Raw genomic sequence first — 20,804 nt, 5'->3', positions numbered from 1 at the left:
ACATATGCATAAAATATCTCTGGAAGGATGCACAAGAAACTGCAGACATTGATTTGGCTGCAGGAAAAGAAACTGGGTGGCAGGGTAAAAGGAGAGGAAAGGGGCAGTCCCACCGCACACCCTCCCTTTCGTATCTTTAGATTTCTGAATCAGGTGAACGCATTACCTAGTCAAAATACATTCATTTAAAAAGATGTTTAAAGAGCTGATCTTTTAACAAAGAGTGAAAATAGGTCATAGCCGTTTTTTCCCTATGACTTTAGTTGGCCAAAGAAAATGCTGGCAAATCCAAGTGTGCCCTTAATTCTGACCTTTGAAATTCAAAAGTCCCTGTGCCGTAAGCAAACCAGATGTACCAGAGCACTAACTCTCATCCTTCCTACCTGAGCTGGAAATGATTAAATCAGCTGTATTCACAAGCCTTTTTTCTTAGGCTAAATGGACACGTTTTCACTGTTACTTAATTTCATTTCCTTAGAAAACTGTTTATTAACAGAGTTAGGTTCCTTGACAAGTACCAGTTTGTTGAAATCTGTGCATACTGCTGTTGAATGCTGCAATGCCAGGAACACAACTGGTGCTCTGTAACTCTCTGCGATAAACACGCGATGGGCTGGCTCGCTGGGTATATGAATAGATGACTCTGAACCACTATTATTTGATGCTCAAACAGCTGTGGACTTATAAAATGCTAATACAATCATCATATGATGCAAAAATATCTCCAACGAAACAAAATAACACCTCTGGAATACTTCTACAGGATAAAGAAATTTCAGTTCCTGACCAAAATTTATTCTGTATCACCATTTGGACTTCGCTGTCTGCGTTTATCATAGTGAATCCATAATGGACTGCAGCTAAACCCCAGTTCTGTATCGGGGACAAACGAAGATAAACCAAACTCTCTGTTCTCATAAAAGCTTCATCTGATTCCAAGTGATACAGGCCAGAGGCACAGACACAGAGCCCCATGTGTACGCAGCAACAGGCAAACTCTACCGCTAATAGTCTCACACCAACCCAATAAAATGTGCTGGGATGAGTGCTGCCAGGCCCCAGCACAGACAGCACCAAAATAAGGCACTCATAAGCAAAGTGACACTGAGCGCCACACATGAGACTATCTGGGAATTATGACGTTACAGGGCAGCAGGATGACATGGCTTAATTCACACAGAAATGTTACCTGACAACTACATTTCTTAAAAATCCAGGTTTTTCCGAGGAAGCAGGAAATCCATTACACATAATCAGATGCCTCTGCACAAATAAGAAAAGTTTCACGGTAAAGCTTGACTTCCTTCCTGTCCGGGTGGGTGGCATTCGTGCTGAAGAAACATCTCAATGCAAAGTTATTACCAGCGCTACTAACAGCAACCAGCCACCCACCCAAAACAAGTGTTTAGAGGTTTCGTTATACTCACAAAGGATTTGGAAAACTAAATGCTAGATTTCAGAGGGATACTTAAACACATTCTTGTAGCAAATTTACTTCCACCCTTAATTTTAAAATACCAATGAAAAATACCAGTAACAAGTTATTTGAGGAACTATACACTTTTTAAAATGAATTTTCATAAAATTAAGGCATTAATCAGCTGATGCTTATAATTAGGTTGGAAATTTCCAGAGGCATCCAAAAAAGTACCTATTTACATCAGTATCTAAAGGTCGCTCCCAGTTTAATTTTGTGCTGTACTATCTCTTTAACTGGTTTCTCAAATGTATCTACTACGATTTTATCAAAATATTCAATTGCATAGAAATAAATCCACTCACATAAGTCAAAGAGAAGTAGAACCTGCCAGATAAAAAATTTATTGAAAATATGAAAAAATTAAACCAGGCTAGTATTAAATATATCTATCACCTCCCTATACTGAGAACTTGAGAAATAAATGAGATAACCCAAACTTGAAAGCATAATGGATGAAAAATTAGAAAGCAAATACAAAGTCTTTCTTCTCTCAACAAATGAGCTCACCAGGGATCGGAAAAGAAAGGTTTTTCAAAGCCCGAGAAAGGAAACTGCCTTAGGAAACCAATTGCTGTCCCCTTTCTCCACTTCCCCAGGAGACAAAACACAGGAGTTATATCATCACAGACTTTCAGCTAACATATGCTAAATAGGCCCCAACAAAATAGGCCGACCTGAGCACAAAGGGTGTCCCTTCTCACATGGAGATTACAGCAAGCCACACAGATTTTCTACTGCTTTATCTATCTTCCTGGCTGAAGAATACATCACTGGAATCCAGGATGCTTCAACTCTTTGATTACTTACTAAGTTGTAAAAGTAGTGAACACTGACATAAATGAGATCTGACCTGACAGATGACTATATATTAGGGAAAACACGACGTAAAAATCATAACCAGAGGCCAGAATAGAGCTGCAAGTGCTAGAGATAACAGGACGCACACAGTGATTCTTAACTCGCACATAAGTGTCCGGCATTCCGCTTCAAGCTTTACGTGCACGTTTTCATTTAATCCTACAATTCTGTGAAGTGGGTACTGTTATGACCCCTCCTTTCACAAATGAGAAAACAGGTGTGAAGAGGGTTCAGCAACCTGCTTAAGGTCACACGGGGTGGTAGGCGGTAGGGCTGGGAGTGGAATGTGTGCGCCCAGAGCCTGGCTCCTCTCCAGTTCACACTACTGCTGTGTGGAGAAGGCCCTCCTCCCTTAGGAGCCCCCGGGTCAGAGAAGTTTCTTCCCAGGGATTACACCACTGTCAGCGGGGTCAAGAGCAGGCAAATGGGAGGGAAAACAAAACAAAACTTTATTCCTCCCTGGCCCGATTCCACTGGAAGAGAGAGTCCCATAAATCCGCTTTAAGACATTTAATACTATGTACCTGGCCGACAGTCTGGCTAGTAAAATGCTAGGTAGTGATAAAATTTAGCTATCATGCAAAGAATTTCAATTAAAACCTTGTCTCCTTGCTTCTGGCTCAGAGTATCAGAGGCACTTTAATGCACTGTTGGTGAGAACGTAAATTTTGATACGACCTTTTTTGAGGGCAATTTGGCAACATCCATCAACATATTAAGTGCACATACCCTCTGACCAAGCAACATAATTGCTAGGAATGTATCCCCGAGACACATTTTGCAAGTTTCAACATTCATTGTAGCATTGTCTATAATAGCTCAAACACTGGAAGCAATCTAAGTGCCCACCAGGGAGGGGACTGGTTAAACACCAAGCGCACATTGGAATCCTAGGAAGAGGGAGCTTGGTACGCACCAACATGGACTGATCTTCAAGGTACACAAGGTGTGATCAAATATTACAGAGAATGTTTAAATTAAAAAAAAAATTATTACAGTAAAAGACACATTGCCATTAATCCCCCTCCCTTCGAACACACTTATCCCATCCTTCTTGCCACTTTCGGAAGCAGTTCTGGAAGTCCTCTTTCGTGAGTGTCTTTAGTTGCGATGTCGTGGCTGCCTCAATGACCTGAATCATTTTGACTTTGGGGAAGAGTCAGAAGTCACACAGTGCCAGATACGGTGAATAAGGTGGATGAGGAGACATGATCTTTTTATTTGACAGAAACGGCCATATACCAGAAGTGATGAGTGACACGAGACTTTCCATTGTGATCAACAAACACAGTGACTGCGGCTGCCAGGTGCCATCCAACCGAAAGGTGGGGATATTCAATACGGGAACCAGTGCATCAAACCTTAGTAACAGTGTATGACAAGTTTCAACTTGTTCAGTGCAGCCAGTTGGGTGTGAGCTATAGTTGAAAGAAAGTGTGTTTTAAAGTGTGCCGTAAATCATCCTCAATCATGACAATGCTCCATGTCACGCATCGCTTCTGGTATACAGCAATTTCTGTCAAATAAAAACATTACAGTGTGTCCTCATCCACCTTATTCACTGGATCTGGCACCATGTGACCTCTGGCTCTTCCCCAAAGTCAAAAGGACCATGAAAGGTAAACGTTTTGAATCCATTCAGGACATCGAGGCAGCCACGACAGCGCAACTAAAGACACTCATGAAAGAGGACTTCCAGAACTGCTTCCAAAAGTGACAAGATCGATGGGATAAGTGGGTTCAAAGTGAGAGGGATTAATGACAATGTGTCTTTTACTGTAATACATTTTTTTTACTTAAACATTGACCATATTATTTGATAACACCTCATATTACTAAATAAAAATGTTGGGTACAGAACAGTATGTATACTATTATCTCATTTCTACAAAGATATGTTTTTAAGTGTATAAATTTACCTACATATGCATTAAATTTTTCTAGATGGATACCTAAAAACTATTAACCCTTTCTTCTGTGGAGTGGGGTTGGGGGAAAGAAGGAGAAAGGGAACAATTACTTTTTCATTTTATACCTTTTGAAGTGCTTGCATTTTTATACCATGCTAAATATATATTTTCTGAATATGTCTTAATAATATATCAGAGAGCTTTAAGTTTTTAATTGGCTTCTAAAAAATAAAAATTGATGTTCTTTTTTTGTTAATTGCACATCTCGCTTTTTTTGTACCTTGTTTCCTTCGTACACCCATCCGAGGCTCTTCACTCCAAAAGCAGCCTGGTTGGCTGAGACATCCAGACAGGTGACAGGCTGGCCGTAGACGTAATGGAGGGTTCTGGCAGAGTCGTCGGCCTTTAGCAGGTATACCAGATCTCCAGCAGTGGCTACTGCCACAGGGTACCTTCCGGTATCCGGAACTATTTCAAGGTAATCAACCTGGTAAAGGATAAGACTTGTTTAGTCCTTCAGGTCCCAACTGCAATTCATCCTGACTTGGTCAAAACATATACAGTTGCTCCTACACATCAGTGAAAAGACCAGCAACTCCCCAGAAAAAGACAGGCAAAGGGGCAGTTTACAGGAAATGAAACACAGCTCCTACACAAATGAAAAGAAGCTCATCGTAAAAGAAACACAATACAATTGCAATAAGAGGAATATAAAGTAAAACTTCACCGAGATACCATTCTCACTTGTCCTATCAGTAAAGAGAAAATAGTCTGGCAAGATAACTGGGCTGCAAGTGAAGGGGAACAACCACATGTGTGGATCCCACTATGGTTGGTGGGATGTACTCGGCCCAACTTCTATAGAGGGAAATCTGGCAACACTTTTCACAATGTCAATGCACGCATGCTCTGACTCAGCAAGTCATTTCTCGGAACTGCAAATAAACTCACATTTATGCAAAACGACTGTGTACAAGGTTATTTGCTGTAGCACTATTTTGTCATAGCTAAAAACTGGAAAAACCTAAACGTGAGTTACTAAGGCTCTAACGTGATTGATTAAATAACTTATTGTACATCTATGCCCTGGAGTACCTCGCAGTCATAGTAAAAAGCATGCAGACGTTCTTCATAAACTGATCCAAATGGGATTATCTCTAAGGTAACTACAGAGGAAAAAGCAAGGAAGCAAGGTAATGGGACCCACAGTGTGCTACCGTGTACACAGGTGGGCAGAGGAAGCGGTGACGTACTTGGCTTGTATGTGCATCAGTCTTCTAACAGTGGCCGCCTTCAAAGAGGGAAGGGAGTTGTGGGATGGGGTGGCAGTGAGATTTCTCACCATAAACCTAACTGAGTTTTTCAAAGTTGGAATCATGAGGGTGTAATAACTATTACATATATGTGTATATATATATATATATATATATATATATATATATATATATATATATTTACCAGAAACTGAATAAAATTCACTCAGTTCCAAACGAGCAAAAATCACACTTAACATTTGTGCAAATACCAACGTGTTTTCAAAAGGTTAAAAGGATCTGAGTTACCTGCTCTCTCCTGGTTTCAATGTCAGGGAGAGTAGGCAGGCCACCACCAATAGCACTTTTATACCACGCAGTACTCCTGACAGCAACATTGTTACCACTTTCTCTACACCGCACACATACGAGGAGCTCCCTTCAAGAATAATTTGCTTTTCTAGATCCGTAAGTGGCACATTTCTCCCAAGTGCAGTTGACAACTGGTTTCCACCTCCTGGAATAAGTTCTGAGCACGAAAGCAGGTGAGCCACGCTGTGTGATTATGAAAATCCACGGTGTAACAGGCCAGCACTGCCCTGACAATAAGCCCAATGAGTTCAAAAGCCCAAAGCCTGGGCTGTGCAGAGGAGCTTCCGACAGCGAACATCCAGGTGACGCTGCTCATCCTCGGGCCCAGCAGCGTGAGCGGTGGCCCCACCTCCACAGCCGAGGGCCCATCAGAAAGGACGGATGTTCCAGGCTAATGTGACAAACACGGGACACTGCCACTGCGATTCAGGGAGCCTGTCTGTGGAAGACAAGAAGGGGCCAGCTCTCGGGGCCGGGCGGGGGTGGCCGCTCCAGTGACAGTGTATTCAGTGGTAACCCCTCGTCCAGGGGGAGAAACAATACAGAAAAAGTGTTATAACACAGGCCTCCACTAGTGGTTGCTTGTTTCCTTTCTCTAGTCTAAAACTCATTTTTTATTTTCCTAAAATCGACATCCTCAGCCTAGCCATTAATTTCATCCTAATGTTGGAATTTGGACAGACTGAGAGGCTCAGATTGACAGTGGCTGTGCCATTTGCTGGGAGCTGTAAAACTACGTGGAAAAGCTTCTAGTCTGAGCCAGGATGTCCCCTTATTGCCAAGGCAGGATTTACATTTTATAGTGGGACTCACATCTTAAGTAATTGCCTGAGTTCATATAATTACCGCTGGTCTACAGTGTTCTTTAGTCGGAGACCAGATAATAAGCACTATGGTAGTTTTGAAAACAAATACGGTACTTTCACATTTTTCTAATAAAACCCAAGATGGGATAATAGCCTCAGGCGGCTGTGGAGGAACACTAAACCCAAACTACAGAAATTTGATCATTAAAGGGACAAGAAGCTTATGGAGGTGAAGCAGTGACACCCTGGTTTTTTAGGTATTCAATTCTAATAAGATTTCTACCAGGAGGAAAAGGGACAGGAAGAGCATTTGTTCCAAAGTCAGGCCATTAATTCATTATTCGATGTTGGCTCTTCTGTTCACACTCCAAAATCAATTTTGTTTAAATTAAATTCAAATTCAGCACAGACAGATTTGAGTTCTTCCTTCTTACCACCAAATCGTCTCCTCCCATACAAATGTAGATGCTCGTGTACAACTGAATTCAGAAAGAGGCTCTCTGTAAAGATCTCTTAAGGTCAGGTCAGCTTCACATGTGACAACCTAGAACACGGCTACCCAATTATCACTGACTTAATCTATTTTCGTTCAGGAGTTACTCTTAATTCCAGGCGAGAAAATCTTGGGATGAAGAAAGTTGAGGATGGAAACCTTCCTTCCCATATGGACCGGGATGATGATACCGCTGAACTCATTTTCACGTCAGCAGACCTGGGATTTCCAGGGGTGAACGTCCCGTTAATGTGAAAGAGGCTGAGGCCAGGGCTATGGGAAACTCGAGCCCTGAAATCAGCCCTGGAGTTTGAGTCACTCCTTCTTAGCTCTGAGACTGGCACAGGCCCATTCACTGCTATAAGTTTCCACTGGCTTCTTGGTAAACAGGGAACACGACAGTACCTCTTTCGCAAGGCTGTAGTGAGATTTAGGGATGTGAGGCCCACAGGAAGCCCTGATGAAATGGGAGCTGCCGATATTTTGTTGTTGAGAATATGGAGAAATAGGCCCTCTCTTTAATTGTTGGTAGGAATGTAAACTAATTCACCTACTTGTTTATGTTAGACCCAGAGGTGCTAAGAATGAAGAATAAAATGAGGAGACTGAAAGCTCACCAGTTTCTGAACTTCGAATTCTGCAGCTATCTGCAAACAGCCCTTCTCGTTGGGGTGCAGCATTACAACATCAAAAGCAGAAGCTGTGGCAACAGTTGCACCTTCCCGGCTGAGGGCCAGTGCCTGAATTCTCGCATCATGCTCAAAGCGATGGATAGGATACTTTCCAGTCCTTAGATCCCAAATATTAAGAACTCCTATGTAGGAAACACAATGCAGGTAACAATTTTAAATTCACTTCAATATGCACAATTATAAAATGACTGTTCAATGTAACGAAAATTAAAAGATAAATGATAAAATGTTTTAAAAAATATTTGCATCACATAAAACAAAAGGCTAATTTCCATAATATATAAAGGGCTTCTAAGATTCAGTAAGGAAAAAAAAGCAACTGAAAAGTGAGCAAAGGATATGAGTATGCTGTTCACAGAAGAAGACATACATCTGACATATAAACAAAAGAAAAAAATGTAAAAATTCACTCACAATTAGAAAACTACAAATAAAAATTATAATGCAATACGATTTTTTTAATCAATGAAACTGACAAACAAAAATTTCATAAAATATTTTGTTGTTGAGAATATGGGGAAATAGGGTCTCTCTTTAATTGGTAGGAATGTAAACTAATTCACCTCCTCTGAAGGCAATTTGATAATATTTAGCAAATTAGAAATGAATATAGGATAGTCACTGTAATGTTTTTAATTTGTCGAAACATTGGAAGTTACCTAAATGTCCATCAACAGAGAACTGCTTAAATAACGCTACCTAGAAAGTTTGGAATTTAAATAAAATGAGCAGTTAGAAAAGAGAGTCAGCCTTATAAATAAGCTGTATGAAACGATCACCAAAATATATTGTTAAATGAAAAAACTGAAGGACAAAATAGTGGTATGTAGTATGCTACACTAATTTTGTATTTTAAAATTTTAAACACACACACACACACACACACACACACACAAATGGAATCTCCTGGAAGGATACACAAGAAACTGTTAATAGTGAGTGACTAGCCTCTACGGAAAGAAACCATAAGATACGAACAAGTAGGAGGGAAATTAACTGTATACAGCTCCTTGTACATTCTGACATGTTTTCCAGAAATTACCTTTACCAAAAAGATACATTTTTAAAAAATGTTTTTATGAGAGAGACCTAACAAAAATGGGAGTACGTATGTTTGTCGCTGAGTAGTTTTAACATATGGAGTTCTTAACTCATTCTTCTATCTGTGCACTCATTTGTGAAACAAATAATCACTGAGCATTTGTTCTAGGCCTGGCACTGCTCTTCTAGACGCTAGCAATAGGTGAAAACGGCCCTAACGCACACTCCAAGTGGTTCCTGTAAGTACTGTACATCCTTCCTCACCGGCACCCTCTTGTAGCCCCAGCTGGCAGTGGTGCTTTCTTATGCATTGCTGTAAACGTGACCTTGGCTATCCCACACTTGTTAAAAACTCTGATTTTCCTATACGTCCTTCTCCCCAGCACCTTGAATGCTGCCACCCAGATGAATTGCTCTCACACACTGGTCGTGTCTCCACCTTCTCGAATTGTCTAGAGCAGTTGTCTCCAAGTGAGGTCCCAGAACCAGCAGCATCAGCGTCACCGGGGAGCTGGTTAGAACTGCGCAAATGCTCAAGGTTAAGAACCAGCGGTCTAGAGGAACTTTTCTACCAGATAGATACACTTCTCTGTATCTGGAATGCCATTTATTCCTTTTTTCTCACCAAATAATTTTTTTTTATCATTCCTATCCACTAAGCTACTTCTTTTCCCTCAAAGATTTGCCCAAGAAAAAAATTACTTTCTGCACGTGCTGGATATGTTCTGTTCCAATTCCAACTCATTTTATCTTTCAAAATTCACTGAGAAATAATTTGTGGAGCTAACACAGTCTGCAGCTATTTGTTTGAGGTCAAGTCCAGCTTCACCGCTTGCTAGACGAAGGCCTTGGGCAAGCTACTTAAAAGTGAGCCCGTTTCCTCATCTGTAAAACTGAAGACAATATTACCTACCACACAGGACAAACTAAAGGAGATAAACCATATAAAATGCTGGAGACAGGTCACTCAGATAGTTGTACGTATTCTTTCATTCCTGCTGCGTTATAAAGCGTATTTAATCTATTAATAGCATGAATTTCTTCCCAACGGCTCATCCATAAATCCAGTCCTAGTTCTGTAACTTCCTATTACTTAAGCTTTTTCATTTTTCTTCTCTTTGCAATCCATCTTCCCATCTTTCCTTTTTCTTGCCTTGTACTTTGTCTTGAAACAAGAAATGCTTTGAACTTAGGCTCTTACTGTCAAGTATCCCTTAGCACTAAATAAATATATAGTCAGAAGAAAATAATACATTTGGGCTGCTTTGCGAGACTTTTAAACTGTCAGTAGGCTAAGTAGGTGATTATAAACAAAAGCAGAGCTCTCTTGAAGTTAAATGCTGCTTCAGATGTAAAACACAGAGTACTCGATATCTCAAGTACATAATACCAAGCATTATGATAAACTTGGGGGATAAGCAGATCTCAAAAGAAAACGTTCTATAACACATTTCCCGGCAAACATTTTGGCAAATTCTCTCCATTCTGACTCAGGAGAAACAGATATGCTGCAGAAAATGCCAGTGGCTCTACACATTAAACAGGAGACAAGCGCATTCCAAGACGCATTGCCTTTCCTAGTAGACATCACAATCTACAGTGAAGAGAAATAAAAAATCGCTATTTGCATAGAGCTTTCCAACACTCAGACGCTTGCATCTGCACGCTCGGGTGCTCACTTCCATCTTGGGAGGAGCAGCCATCCTTATTTATCCTCATTTTATAAAAGACAAGAGACACAAGCTCCAGGTAGTTAAACAACTGTCCAAGGCCACTTGGTACGCGATGAGGCTGGGCTGGGATTTAGCTACAAAAGTGCAGGATGAGCAGCTGCGTCTACAAGGGCATAAAATAACTATGAGATCGATGAGTAACTGACGTAAACTCACCCTGCGCTCTGCCAAGTGTGGAAGTTATTCAACCACAGCTCACTCTAAGCACACATGGAGTTTATCTATAAACACATTTTTCATTATTAATCAAGTATTGGTTTTGTTGGCATCATTTTCCAACAGAACTGCATGCAATAAAATACGCTTCACCGCAAGGCTGAGCTTCACAAAGCTATCCCGAGAAGGGTCTTTTTGGAAAATGCGTTCTGGAGTTCCATCAATGTAACGGTCACATCCTTCTCTTCTGAAGGCCTGTTGTGTCATCGTCTTTATGTCAACTTTCCCCACTTCCGCTGTTAAGTGTAGAACTTGGACAGATCCTCACTTGTCAATGCTGCCGTTATCATCTGCACGGTCAGTCCTCCCAGCTAACGTCTAAGGGCACCAACATTTAGGGTTACGTCCTCTTGGTGAAGTGACCCTTCATTAGATGAAATGGCCCCTCTTTACGCTTTTTCCCGGCTTCTCTTCTTTGCTTTGCAATCTACTTTGTCTGCTACTGCTAGAGCCACTCCAGCTCCCTCTGACTGTCAGCACGCGCACTGACTTTCCCATCCTTCCCCTTTGCCATGTGTCTTGTATTTAATGCTTACTTCATTTTCATTCCTTTGTTGGCTTATGAGCCACAACTCTGTGTTGTGTTATTTCAGCGGTTGCTTTAGGATTTTAACATACACCTGTGACCTACCAGCCTACCTACACGTGGTATCAGCCACTTCTCAGACAGCGTCAGAATATCACGGCAGCACACTTCCATTTCCGCCCTCCCAGCCTCTGTGCTATTGTTGTCAGACTTTGTATGTCTACATGTTACAAACCCCACGTACATTGTTATTCTTTTTGCATAAGCAGGCAAGTATCTTTTAAAGAGACTTAAGGAAAAAAGCCATTTATATTGACCCATGTAATGACCATATCTAGTACTCCTGCAATATCACTTTAAACATTATTAAATCCAGCAGACTTGGTAAGATTTACAATTTCATTTTGCAACTGTATTGTTGGGTATTTGACCCCAAAACACATGGTCAAGATGGGCAGGAACAGACACAGCAGCTAATAGGGAGGGATGTTTTGAGTGAAAGCTAATTTTGTAAAGGGCCAATGTATTAGTTAATATAGTTACATCATGGCTACTTTTACAACATCAAAATTGCAAAGACTCAGAACAGTCAATACTTGAATTATAACAATGTTTTATAATATTTTCGCAGATTATCATCCATTTAACCGACATTTAGCCAAAAAGAAATCAATGCAGCCACACAGCCACCAAGGACTTACTGAGCCCCTGCTTTGGGCCATCCCCCATTCTGAGCACTGAGGAAACCACAGTCAACAAGGCAAAATTAAGCACAAAAGCCCGCCTGCCTGGAGCTGACATTCTAGTGGCACCTACCAAACACCTCAATGTGGGGATATAGCAACAGGATATGGTCCCTGGTCTTACAAAACTCACACTGAAGAGAAGCATTAAAATCTGATAGAACAGATATATGCCAAGTACCATAAGGCAATAGACAAGCTGAACTTTCTGCCACATTGTCACACTATTTCAAGATCCCAAACAGGAGCAGCTAACTTTTCCAAACATTTCAAGTCGAACCAGGTCCAATCCACTACACGACATTAAGGAAGAAGCAGTCAATGCCTATCGGAGCCAAATCAATTCACTTCTCAAGGAGGTGACGATTTGTAAAACCTGACGTAAACTCATGTGAAAGGCCACGTGTTCTCATATTGCACACCCAGCAATAATATGGATTTGGCTCCTGAGACCGGCTGGACGTAGGAGGGGGAAGGGTTGCCCTTTTCCCGCGCCATATACCCTGTGGTAGTGAATTCAGAGTACTGAGGTCGCTGAACAGCAGTACAGGTTTGCTGAATGCTTGCTTGTCTTATGCTTTAGCAAGGGAACCTCTGGTTGTAAGAAACAGAAATCCACTGAAACTGGCTTAAATACAAAAGGAAACTGAATGGAAAGGAACGGGGGCGATTTCATGGAACCCAAGGGCAGGAAGTATAGCTAGAGATTATAGGGGATCAGAATCAGAACTAGGAAAACATTCAGAACCAAGGCAGTTCCATATGCACCACATACCTTGTCTCTGCTTCTCTCTACAACTGTTCTCTCTCTCCCCACAAACCAGCTTTCTCTCTCCCAACACCACAAAGTCTTCTACTCCACGCACACAATGAGAATGACCGTCTGAGGCCCAACGGACTCATTCCAGTCCGGGAATCAAATGCCCCCAGGGCCAGGGGTCCCCATCCTCGCCCACCCAGCTGAAGCCAAAACACTAATTCAAGTACTATGAACAGGCCCACCTCTAGAGGGGCTGGCGAGGGACCTCAGAGCAAGGTGACACCCGGACAGGTGTCTGCTACATTTATTCTGCCTGCTAGGCCAAGGTGAAACAAGAGAAAACGTCTCACCAAACGTAAAGGGAGGTTCTGTGCAGTTCCTTCCTAGTGACCTGACAGGCCCGTCACTGCCGGCATTCCCAGAACCAGGAATGATCCCTCAGAGCTGGAGCTTCTGGCCCCATTTCCCCCACACCAGGAACACTGAAAGGAGAGCAGGTGTCTTTCTGTCTCCCTGACAAAACTGCGGGATAGAAGATGTCGAACTCTGAGCTAGTGCTGGGATCACAACGACGCTGTTTCAATCGTGAGAAATATGAAAAGGATGCAGACAAAATGAAAAGGGGAATCTCGAAAAATCTGCACGCACACAATAAGTGAGGGCCATCGGCCCCATAAAGGACACAGGAGTAGGGCTGGGTAGGCCCCTGCTCTCTGGGCTCAGGACCCGCCACCTTGACAAGGGGCAGCAGGGCTGAAGGAACTGCGAGTTCACCTTAGACTAGGAACAGCCATTAACAATGACATGACTAACGATGGCCAGTCTTTTGAGGAGACATAAAGCCCGCTTGGCAGCTGTGGACCGGCACCCATGCCAGTTTGCAGCACGCCCCTCCCACCTCCCAAAGGAGGCCAGCCAGAGTGTGGTAATGAAACTGCACATAGCGGAAATGGGATCTAAATGAGTTTAAACTGATTTATGCTAGCTTTTGTAAAGATTACTTGGTATCAGGAAAGTGCTACCACTGTGAAATAATGTCAACAATCCTTAAGACCTCCGCCTAATGGTACTTGCACAGAATATTTATATTCCTCATCATGGGAACAAGGACCATAATGGGTACCATTTTTGTTTTATTAGGGATGCATATTTAAATTAATCTGCTATTTGCCTAAACAATTAGCTGCTTCTGTTTGTGTGCACAAAGCCAAAATTGCAATTAGGCTTCCATCAAAAAGATAAGTCCCAACTAAAACTGTCCCGGTGGAGTCGTAAGAGCTCAGGGCAGAACTTTCCAAAATTACTTTTTAGCATAATGGTAATTATGTTAATTGTTTGAAAGGTAAATAACTGCAGAACTGGTTTTGGAAAAAAAGACAATTGGTATTGCCCCTTCCCTTTGATCTTTTTCACGCACCATAAAATTTAAAACAGGTTAACAAGAAAGTCAGACTGGTCAGTTCTAGAACTACAGTTTGTCTTGTGGTCTTTAGTGCTTTCTCGATTAGAATTCATTTTAGCCATGTGCTCCTGTTCTATGGAGTTTGCACAATAAACACCTGAGGCTTGTTCTCAGCTTCATAATAGCTAAGTAGCCGGGATCAATTCACTGCAGTTCAGAGACACTGAGTGAGGCTATTTATAAAGACAGCTGGCAATCTCGATTGATTTCCACAATGTAAATAAACATTTGCCGATCAGAAACCAAGCAGGAGTCAAAAGACATTCTGCAACAAGAGAAAAGGCATTTACATAAAAATTTTAAATACACTGATAGCACTCACTGAACATGGACCCCTTCATTCATCAAGTGCATAGACATCACCATGAAATGTACATCAGAGATGTGAAAGGTGGCATGAAATCTGAGAGGACAAAAAAGTTTTGCTTTCATGGAAGAAGTAGCCAGTGGGCAATTAATCCCAGTGCAAACGAGAATCATAAAGGGCTAAACCACGGAGGGTCTTGAAAGCTGAATGACACGTCTTCACCTGGGTGCTGCATCCGCTGTGCCTGTCACGCTCCCCATTCCAGCTGAACACAGCTGTAAAGCTGACCTCTGCTGCTTGTGGCAACAAACAAACAAACAGTAACTATGAGGCACTCTGGAAGCTGCATTTTACACTGACAAGTGAGAGAATCTGAACGGGTTTTTGGAGCAATGAAATGACTGGTTAGGGCATAAGCAAAGCAGTGATCAGACATGAGATGACAAAGCAGAAAGGGAGTCAAGTAGAAAAAAAGTTAAATATATTTAGTAGTTTCAAGTTCAAAGCAGAAGGGAAGAACATTTTTTAAAGGATAAAAAAATGAAGAGATTCCATAAATGAAAAAGAGTATGACAATGCAACTAAATACTAGAAGAATTTACAGTTAGTTCAGTCAAAGGAAAAACAGATCGATGGGGAGAATGAGGACCAGCCCTTCTCCAAGGGGAAGTGCTGAGAGAGCAGAAAATGTGAAAAGGACCTCGGTGCCTGCAGCCACTAACTTTACAATGTAACTGGGGGACAGAAACATAGTATGGAATATATTTGGAAGAGTGTATCAGACACTGATTGTAATCGATGCCTCCAGAGAAGAGACTCGGGTGACTGGGGGAATTGGGGCACCAAGTGTTTGTTGCCAGAGAAAAAACACTCACTTTTTACTATGTATCTTTTGGTACTACTTGTTTTTCTACATGCAATACTACATCAAACAATTATTATAACTTGTCTACACATCTTTATAGATAGCAATATGATGTCGACAAAAAACATCCAGCCTAAGAGAAAGCTTATAAGAGTCAATTTGGGCCAAACTGATGACAATCGCCAGGAAGCAAAATCTCAGCAGGTTGAGAAGATGCTCCACAAAATGGCGGTTTGCAGCTTATTTTATATGTAGCATCAAAGGAGGAGGGCTACATGAAACCCACTGGTGGTAGGTTAAGGGGGTGGGAGAAAACAAAGCAGGGAAATCTCTGGGATTGGATAACAGTAAATTTGAGAGACAGGTACTTCTTTCACATAGGTGGGTGCAGGAGAGTTAATAGTTCTCATAGAGATGTTAATCAAGGGACAAGAATAATGACCAGGGATTCTGCACTTTCCTGCTCTGGTCTGGATAAAGGGATTACTGACATTCCAAGGATGTCATTTTCGGTGCAAAACGACAATAGACAGGCTCACTCAAGATGAAGACTGACTTTATGAAAGAAGCTTCTGGCTAAAGATGTTACTTCCCGCCATGGCCCACCTTACTTATGAAATTTTTTATGTTCACACCATCTTATGTGGTTATTTTCAGTCTCCTGACCTTGTCAGGTTTAACCTATGGCTCCTTTTCCGTCCTCAGTGATTAGTGAAGGGATAGTTGTATTACTCCAGTCAGAATCTGCATGATTCTATAATATTTAACTCGGACGTACAAAATTAAATTAAAGACTCAAATTCTACTTCTGACCCATCAATGGGTTAAGGTGAATTAAACTCTAGACGATATCATCCCACCACTTCCCCAGATCAGACCAGCGCAGGGCCTGGGCTGGTGGCCAGTAGGTCTCGGCCTCCTAGTTCTCTCTCTCTCTCTCTCTCTCTCTCTCTCTCTCTCCTTATTCCCAAGAGGAAAATATGTCATCTTCAAACATAGTCGCACTCATATATTGAGTGACATTAACTATAATATTTAAAAACCTATCATTTAAGAACAACACTGGTAACTGTTGAAGCTGAGTGATGGGTGCACGGAGGTTCACCACACTCCTCTGTACCACAATAAAAGGATTTTTAAGAATAATAATTTGAAAGGCTATCAGTAAAAAAAAGTAAAACCTATTAACTTGTAAAAGTAACAAATATTAACTCAAGTTTTAGAAATGTTTCCGGTAGCTGCACTAGAAACTCAATGACTTCTCAGAACAGATTTACAATGCAAATTCCAGTGGTGACATTTTGCAGCTTTTAGAAATGCCATTCCAAATCCTCAAAAGATCTTGATCATACTGTCAATTAATTCCCTTTCAATAAGAGTATTAAATGGTTCAAACAAAAAGAAAAAAAATCCATATATATTTAGATTATGGCAAAACGGCAGTCCATTTTGAGTTACCTGGAACCAAGTGAGAAGAAAATGGAAGCCTCAGGTAATCGAACCTCTCATGCAGGCATCCAGATTCAAATGCAAACCTGCCCAGTGTAGCTGAGCTGGGTCCGGAGGACCCTACAGGGTTGGGGTTCTCCCATCTCCCCCTGTGTGAGGAGGATCCAAACAGCCCAACACAGATTTCTCCCCTGAACTCCAGACCCACGGATTCACTTGTCTTAAGGCCAGTGGTCTTCAGACTAAAATAATTTTGAAGAACTAGGTCTCCCTTTCACATTTTACATATAAAACTGACAATTGTTCATCGTAAGTTTTAAGTTGTGGCAAAAAAAATGTAACCTCTAGCATAGTTCTAAACATTGCCATTTTAAAATAAAATGGCTACACCATTCTTTGGAAACTAAATACCATAGATTAGATATTCATCATCATGCATTTTTAAAAAGGTGGGCGGGGAGGGAGGGATAGCTTAAAGATAAATAAGATACCAAAACAAAAAGTGTGTTGAGAATCCCTGTGTGGAGAATTCCTAAGTAACCATCATCACAAAAACACAGATTCTAATCTCAGGTCCCCAGTTTGGCCAGACAACAGAAAATGAACAGGCACATTCTTTTCTGAGTAATCATTTAACATATAAAAGTATGGCATTAAATTGCTATGAGAAAAAAGAATCTAGTTTAATAATCTAACATCCTTTTTTTTATTTCGAAATTAATAACCTAACACTTTTTTTTATTTTGAAATATTTCAGACTTGCAATAAAGTTGCACAAATGATACAAAGAGTTACAATATACCCTTTACCCAAATGTTAACATAGTATATAACCATAGTATGATCAAAGCCAGGAAATTAACGTTGATATAATGTTTAATCTATAGACTTCACTCGAATTTCACCAATTGTCCCACCAACATCCTTTTTCTGGTCCAGGATCCAATGCAGAATTCTACATCACATTTAACTGTCATGTCTCTTTCATCTATTCCAATTTGGGACAATTCTTGGTTTTCTTTGCCCTTCATGACCTTGACCCTTGAAAAGTACTGAACATTTATCTTGTAGAAGGTCTCTGAGTCGTCTGATGTTTATTCGAGTTTAAAATCAGGCTAGGCGTTTTTGGCAAAAATAGCACAGATGTGTCTTTTCGGTATACGACATTGGGAGGTATACCGAAATTGGGAGGTATACGACATTGGGAGGTACATGTCAATGTACTTACCATTCCTGAAAATGGTAAGTTTCATCACTTGGTTATGGTGTTATCGTCAGGTTTCTATACTGTCAAGTTACCATTTTTCTCTTGTGGAGAGATAATTTGAGAATATGAAAATATCTCATTTCCCATCATACTAATTTTAGCTTTCAGTGATGATTCTTGCCTGTAACAATTATTATTGTAGGATTTGCCAAATGTTTTCTATTTTCATTATCCTTTCTCCATGTATTAATTGAAATGTTACTGTAAGGAAGAGCTGTCTCTGCCCTCATTTACATCAGTATGGACTCATGGATATTTACTTTATTCTATAGGTTATAATCCATTGCTAACAAATTTTGTTGTTCAAATTGTCCCTGATTTGGCTGTTGGGAGCTCTAGTTTGGTTCCTTTTCCTATAAATAAAAACTGCCCCTTCCTGCATTTTTTTTAAAAAACATCCTTACTTTCTGGCCTCACGACATGTCCAAACTCGTCGTGCCTTAGCCCTGGTTCCTTTTATTGAAGAATTAATGATATTTAGAAACCAAAATCTAGGCATTAGCTGTGCTTAATATTACTAGGGTAGCACAATATATTCTTATAACTCTTAGGGATTAGAATGAGCAAGTCCAGGTCTTTACCTCAAAGGCCGTAAGTCAAGCTCTTAAAAATATGCAGAAAGCCTTTCACGGCCTTGGAACAGAGGGATGGAGCGAGCTGCTTATCCAGGAACTTCTTTTTGAAATCCTGGTTTTTAAGTTCTGTTTGGGAGCAGAATTAAAAGGAAAGAGGAACAAACAATTCAGAGTACAACAGTCCCCCCCACTTATCTACAGGGGAAGGGGAGGTCTGCCAATTAAGTTTGCGAACTCATCCTAGAAAAAGTGCTGCACACCTCATGGCTGAATATCACTATGGTCACCTTCCAAGTCCTCCCCTTGGGAAGCTATGCACCGATGGCAGCGCCTAGTCCACCCTTCAAAGAAATTTTGGAACTCTTTTTCTGGAATGGTCACTAGAGCTGTCGTCATATTACCCTTGATGTCCTGAATGTCATCAAAATGTCTTCCTTTCAATATTCCCTTTATCTTCGGATAAAGAAAGAAGTCATTGGGGGCCAGATCAGGTGAGTAGGGGGGTATTCCAATAGTTATTTGTTTACTGGCTAAAAACTCCCTCACAGACAGTGCCGTGTGAGCTGGTGCATTGTTGTGATGCAAAAGCCAAGAATTGTTGGTGAAAAGTTCAGGTCATTTTCATCTTTTTTTACGCGGCCCTTTCAGCACTTCCAAATAGTAAACTTGGTGAACTGTTTGTCCAGTTGGTACAAATTCATAATGAATAATCCTCTGATATCAAAAAAGGTTAGAAACAGCATTGCAACAAGTTTGTGAATGTAACTGTCAGATCTCGTATGATCATCTCAATGAAAGAAAAAATGTTTGACAAAACCAATTTGTATTACTGATAAAAACTCTTAGTTAATCGTCATAGAAGGGAACTTTCTCCATCTGCTTAAGACCATCTATGAAAAACCTACAACTAACAATATACTTAATGGTAAAAGACAATGCTTTCCCTTTGAAATTGGAAAAAAGGCAAGGATGTCCATTTTCACTAACGTTATTCAACATTGTACGGAGGTCCTACTTGGTGCAATAAGACAAGAAAAAGAAATAAAAAGCATACAGATAGGAAAGGAAGAAGTAAAACTGTCAATGAATAAATTGTCTATGAAATCCTAACCAATCTATAAAAAACATTACCAAACTAATACGTATCTTTAGCATGAGATCAATATGACATCAATATGCAGAGATCAATTATATCTCTTCAAATTAGCAACAATTAGAAATTGATATTGCATCAGAAATACAAGATGGTTGAGGATTAAGTCAGCAAAATACGTTTAAGACCTATGTGCTGAAAACTTTAGATGTTGCTGAGAAAAATTAAGGAAAGCTCAAATAAATGGAGAGAGTTATCATGTTCATGGAAGATTGAGTGCTGTTAAGACATCATCTCTTCCCTAATTGATCTAGAGATTTAATCCAATCCCATTCAAAATCTCTGCAAGTTTTTTGGGGTAGAAATTTATAAGCTGATTCTAAAATTTTAAATCTTAAAAAACATAAAAACAAAAATGCATAGGTCCAAGAACAGCCAAGAAGAATTTTAAAAACATAGCATAAAGCTGGAGGACTTACCCTACCTTATTTCAGATTTACTATAAAACCAAAGTAATCAAAATGGTGTGATACTGGTGTAAGAACGGATCTATGAATCAAATGGAACAAAATGACGTCCAGAAAAAAGACCCACCCACTGATTTTTTTACAAAGGTGTCAAGGTAATTCAATGAAGACATGATCATCTTTTCAACAAATGATGTTGAATCAAGCAGGTACGACTATGGTTTTTCTTTAGTCTGTTAATATGATTATGTTGATTGACTTTCAAATGTTAAACTAACCTTGAATTCCTGGGATGAGTGCTGATTACGAGGTATTATCCTTTTAATGTATTGCAAGATACAATTTTACACAATATTTTGTTGAGGGTTTTTACATCTATATTTATGAGAAATATCGATCTGTAGTTTACTTGCTCTCATGTACTAGTTATTCTTTGT

The 20,804-nt window shown here is 40.4% G+C and overlaps 1 protein-coding gene across 1 annotated transcript in view; it reads right to left on the bottom strand.

The window, feature by feature from the left end:
- The window catches only part of FBXW8 (F-box and WD repeat domain containing 8), a 109,557-nt gene that overhangs the window by 32,142 nt on the left and 56,611 nt on the right, over positions 1-20,804 (bottom strand). The window contains exons 6-7 of the mRNA XM_033097580.1: positions 7,790-7,986; positions 4,529-4,735 (exon numbers count right to left, since the gene is read on the bottom strand). Of these exons, the coding sequence (XP_032953471.1) occupies positions 4,529-4,735; positions 7,790-7,986 (404 nt within the window). The remainder of the gene's footprint in view (positions 1-4,528; positions 4,736-7,789; positions 7,987-20,804) is intronic.

Source organism: Rhinolophus ferrumequinum, chromosome 25 (assembly GCF_004115265.2).
Source record: "Rhinolophus ferrumequinum isolate MPI-CBG mRhiFer1 chromosome 25, mRhiFer1_v1.p, whole genome shotgun sequence".
Lineage (NCBI taxonomy): Eukaryota > Metazoa > Chordata > Mammalia > Chiroptera > Rhinolophidae > Rhinolophus > Rhinolophus ferrumequinum.
This window is presented reverse-complemented; position numbering and strand designations above follow the sequence as displayed.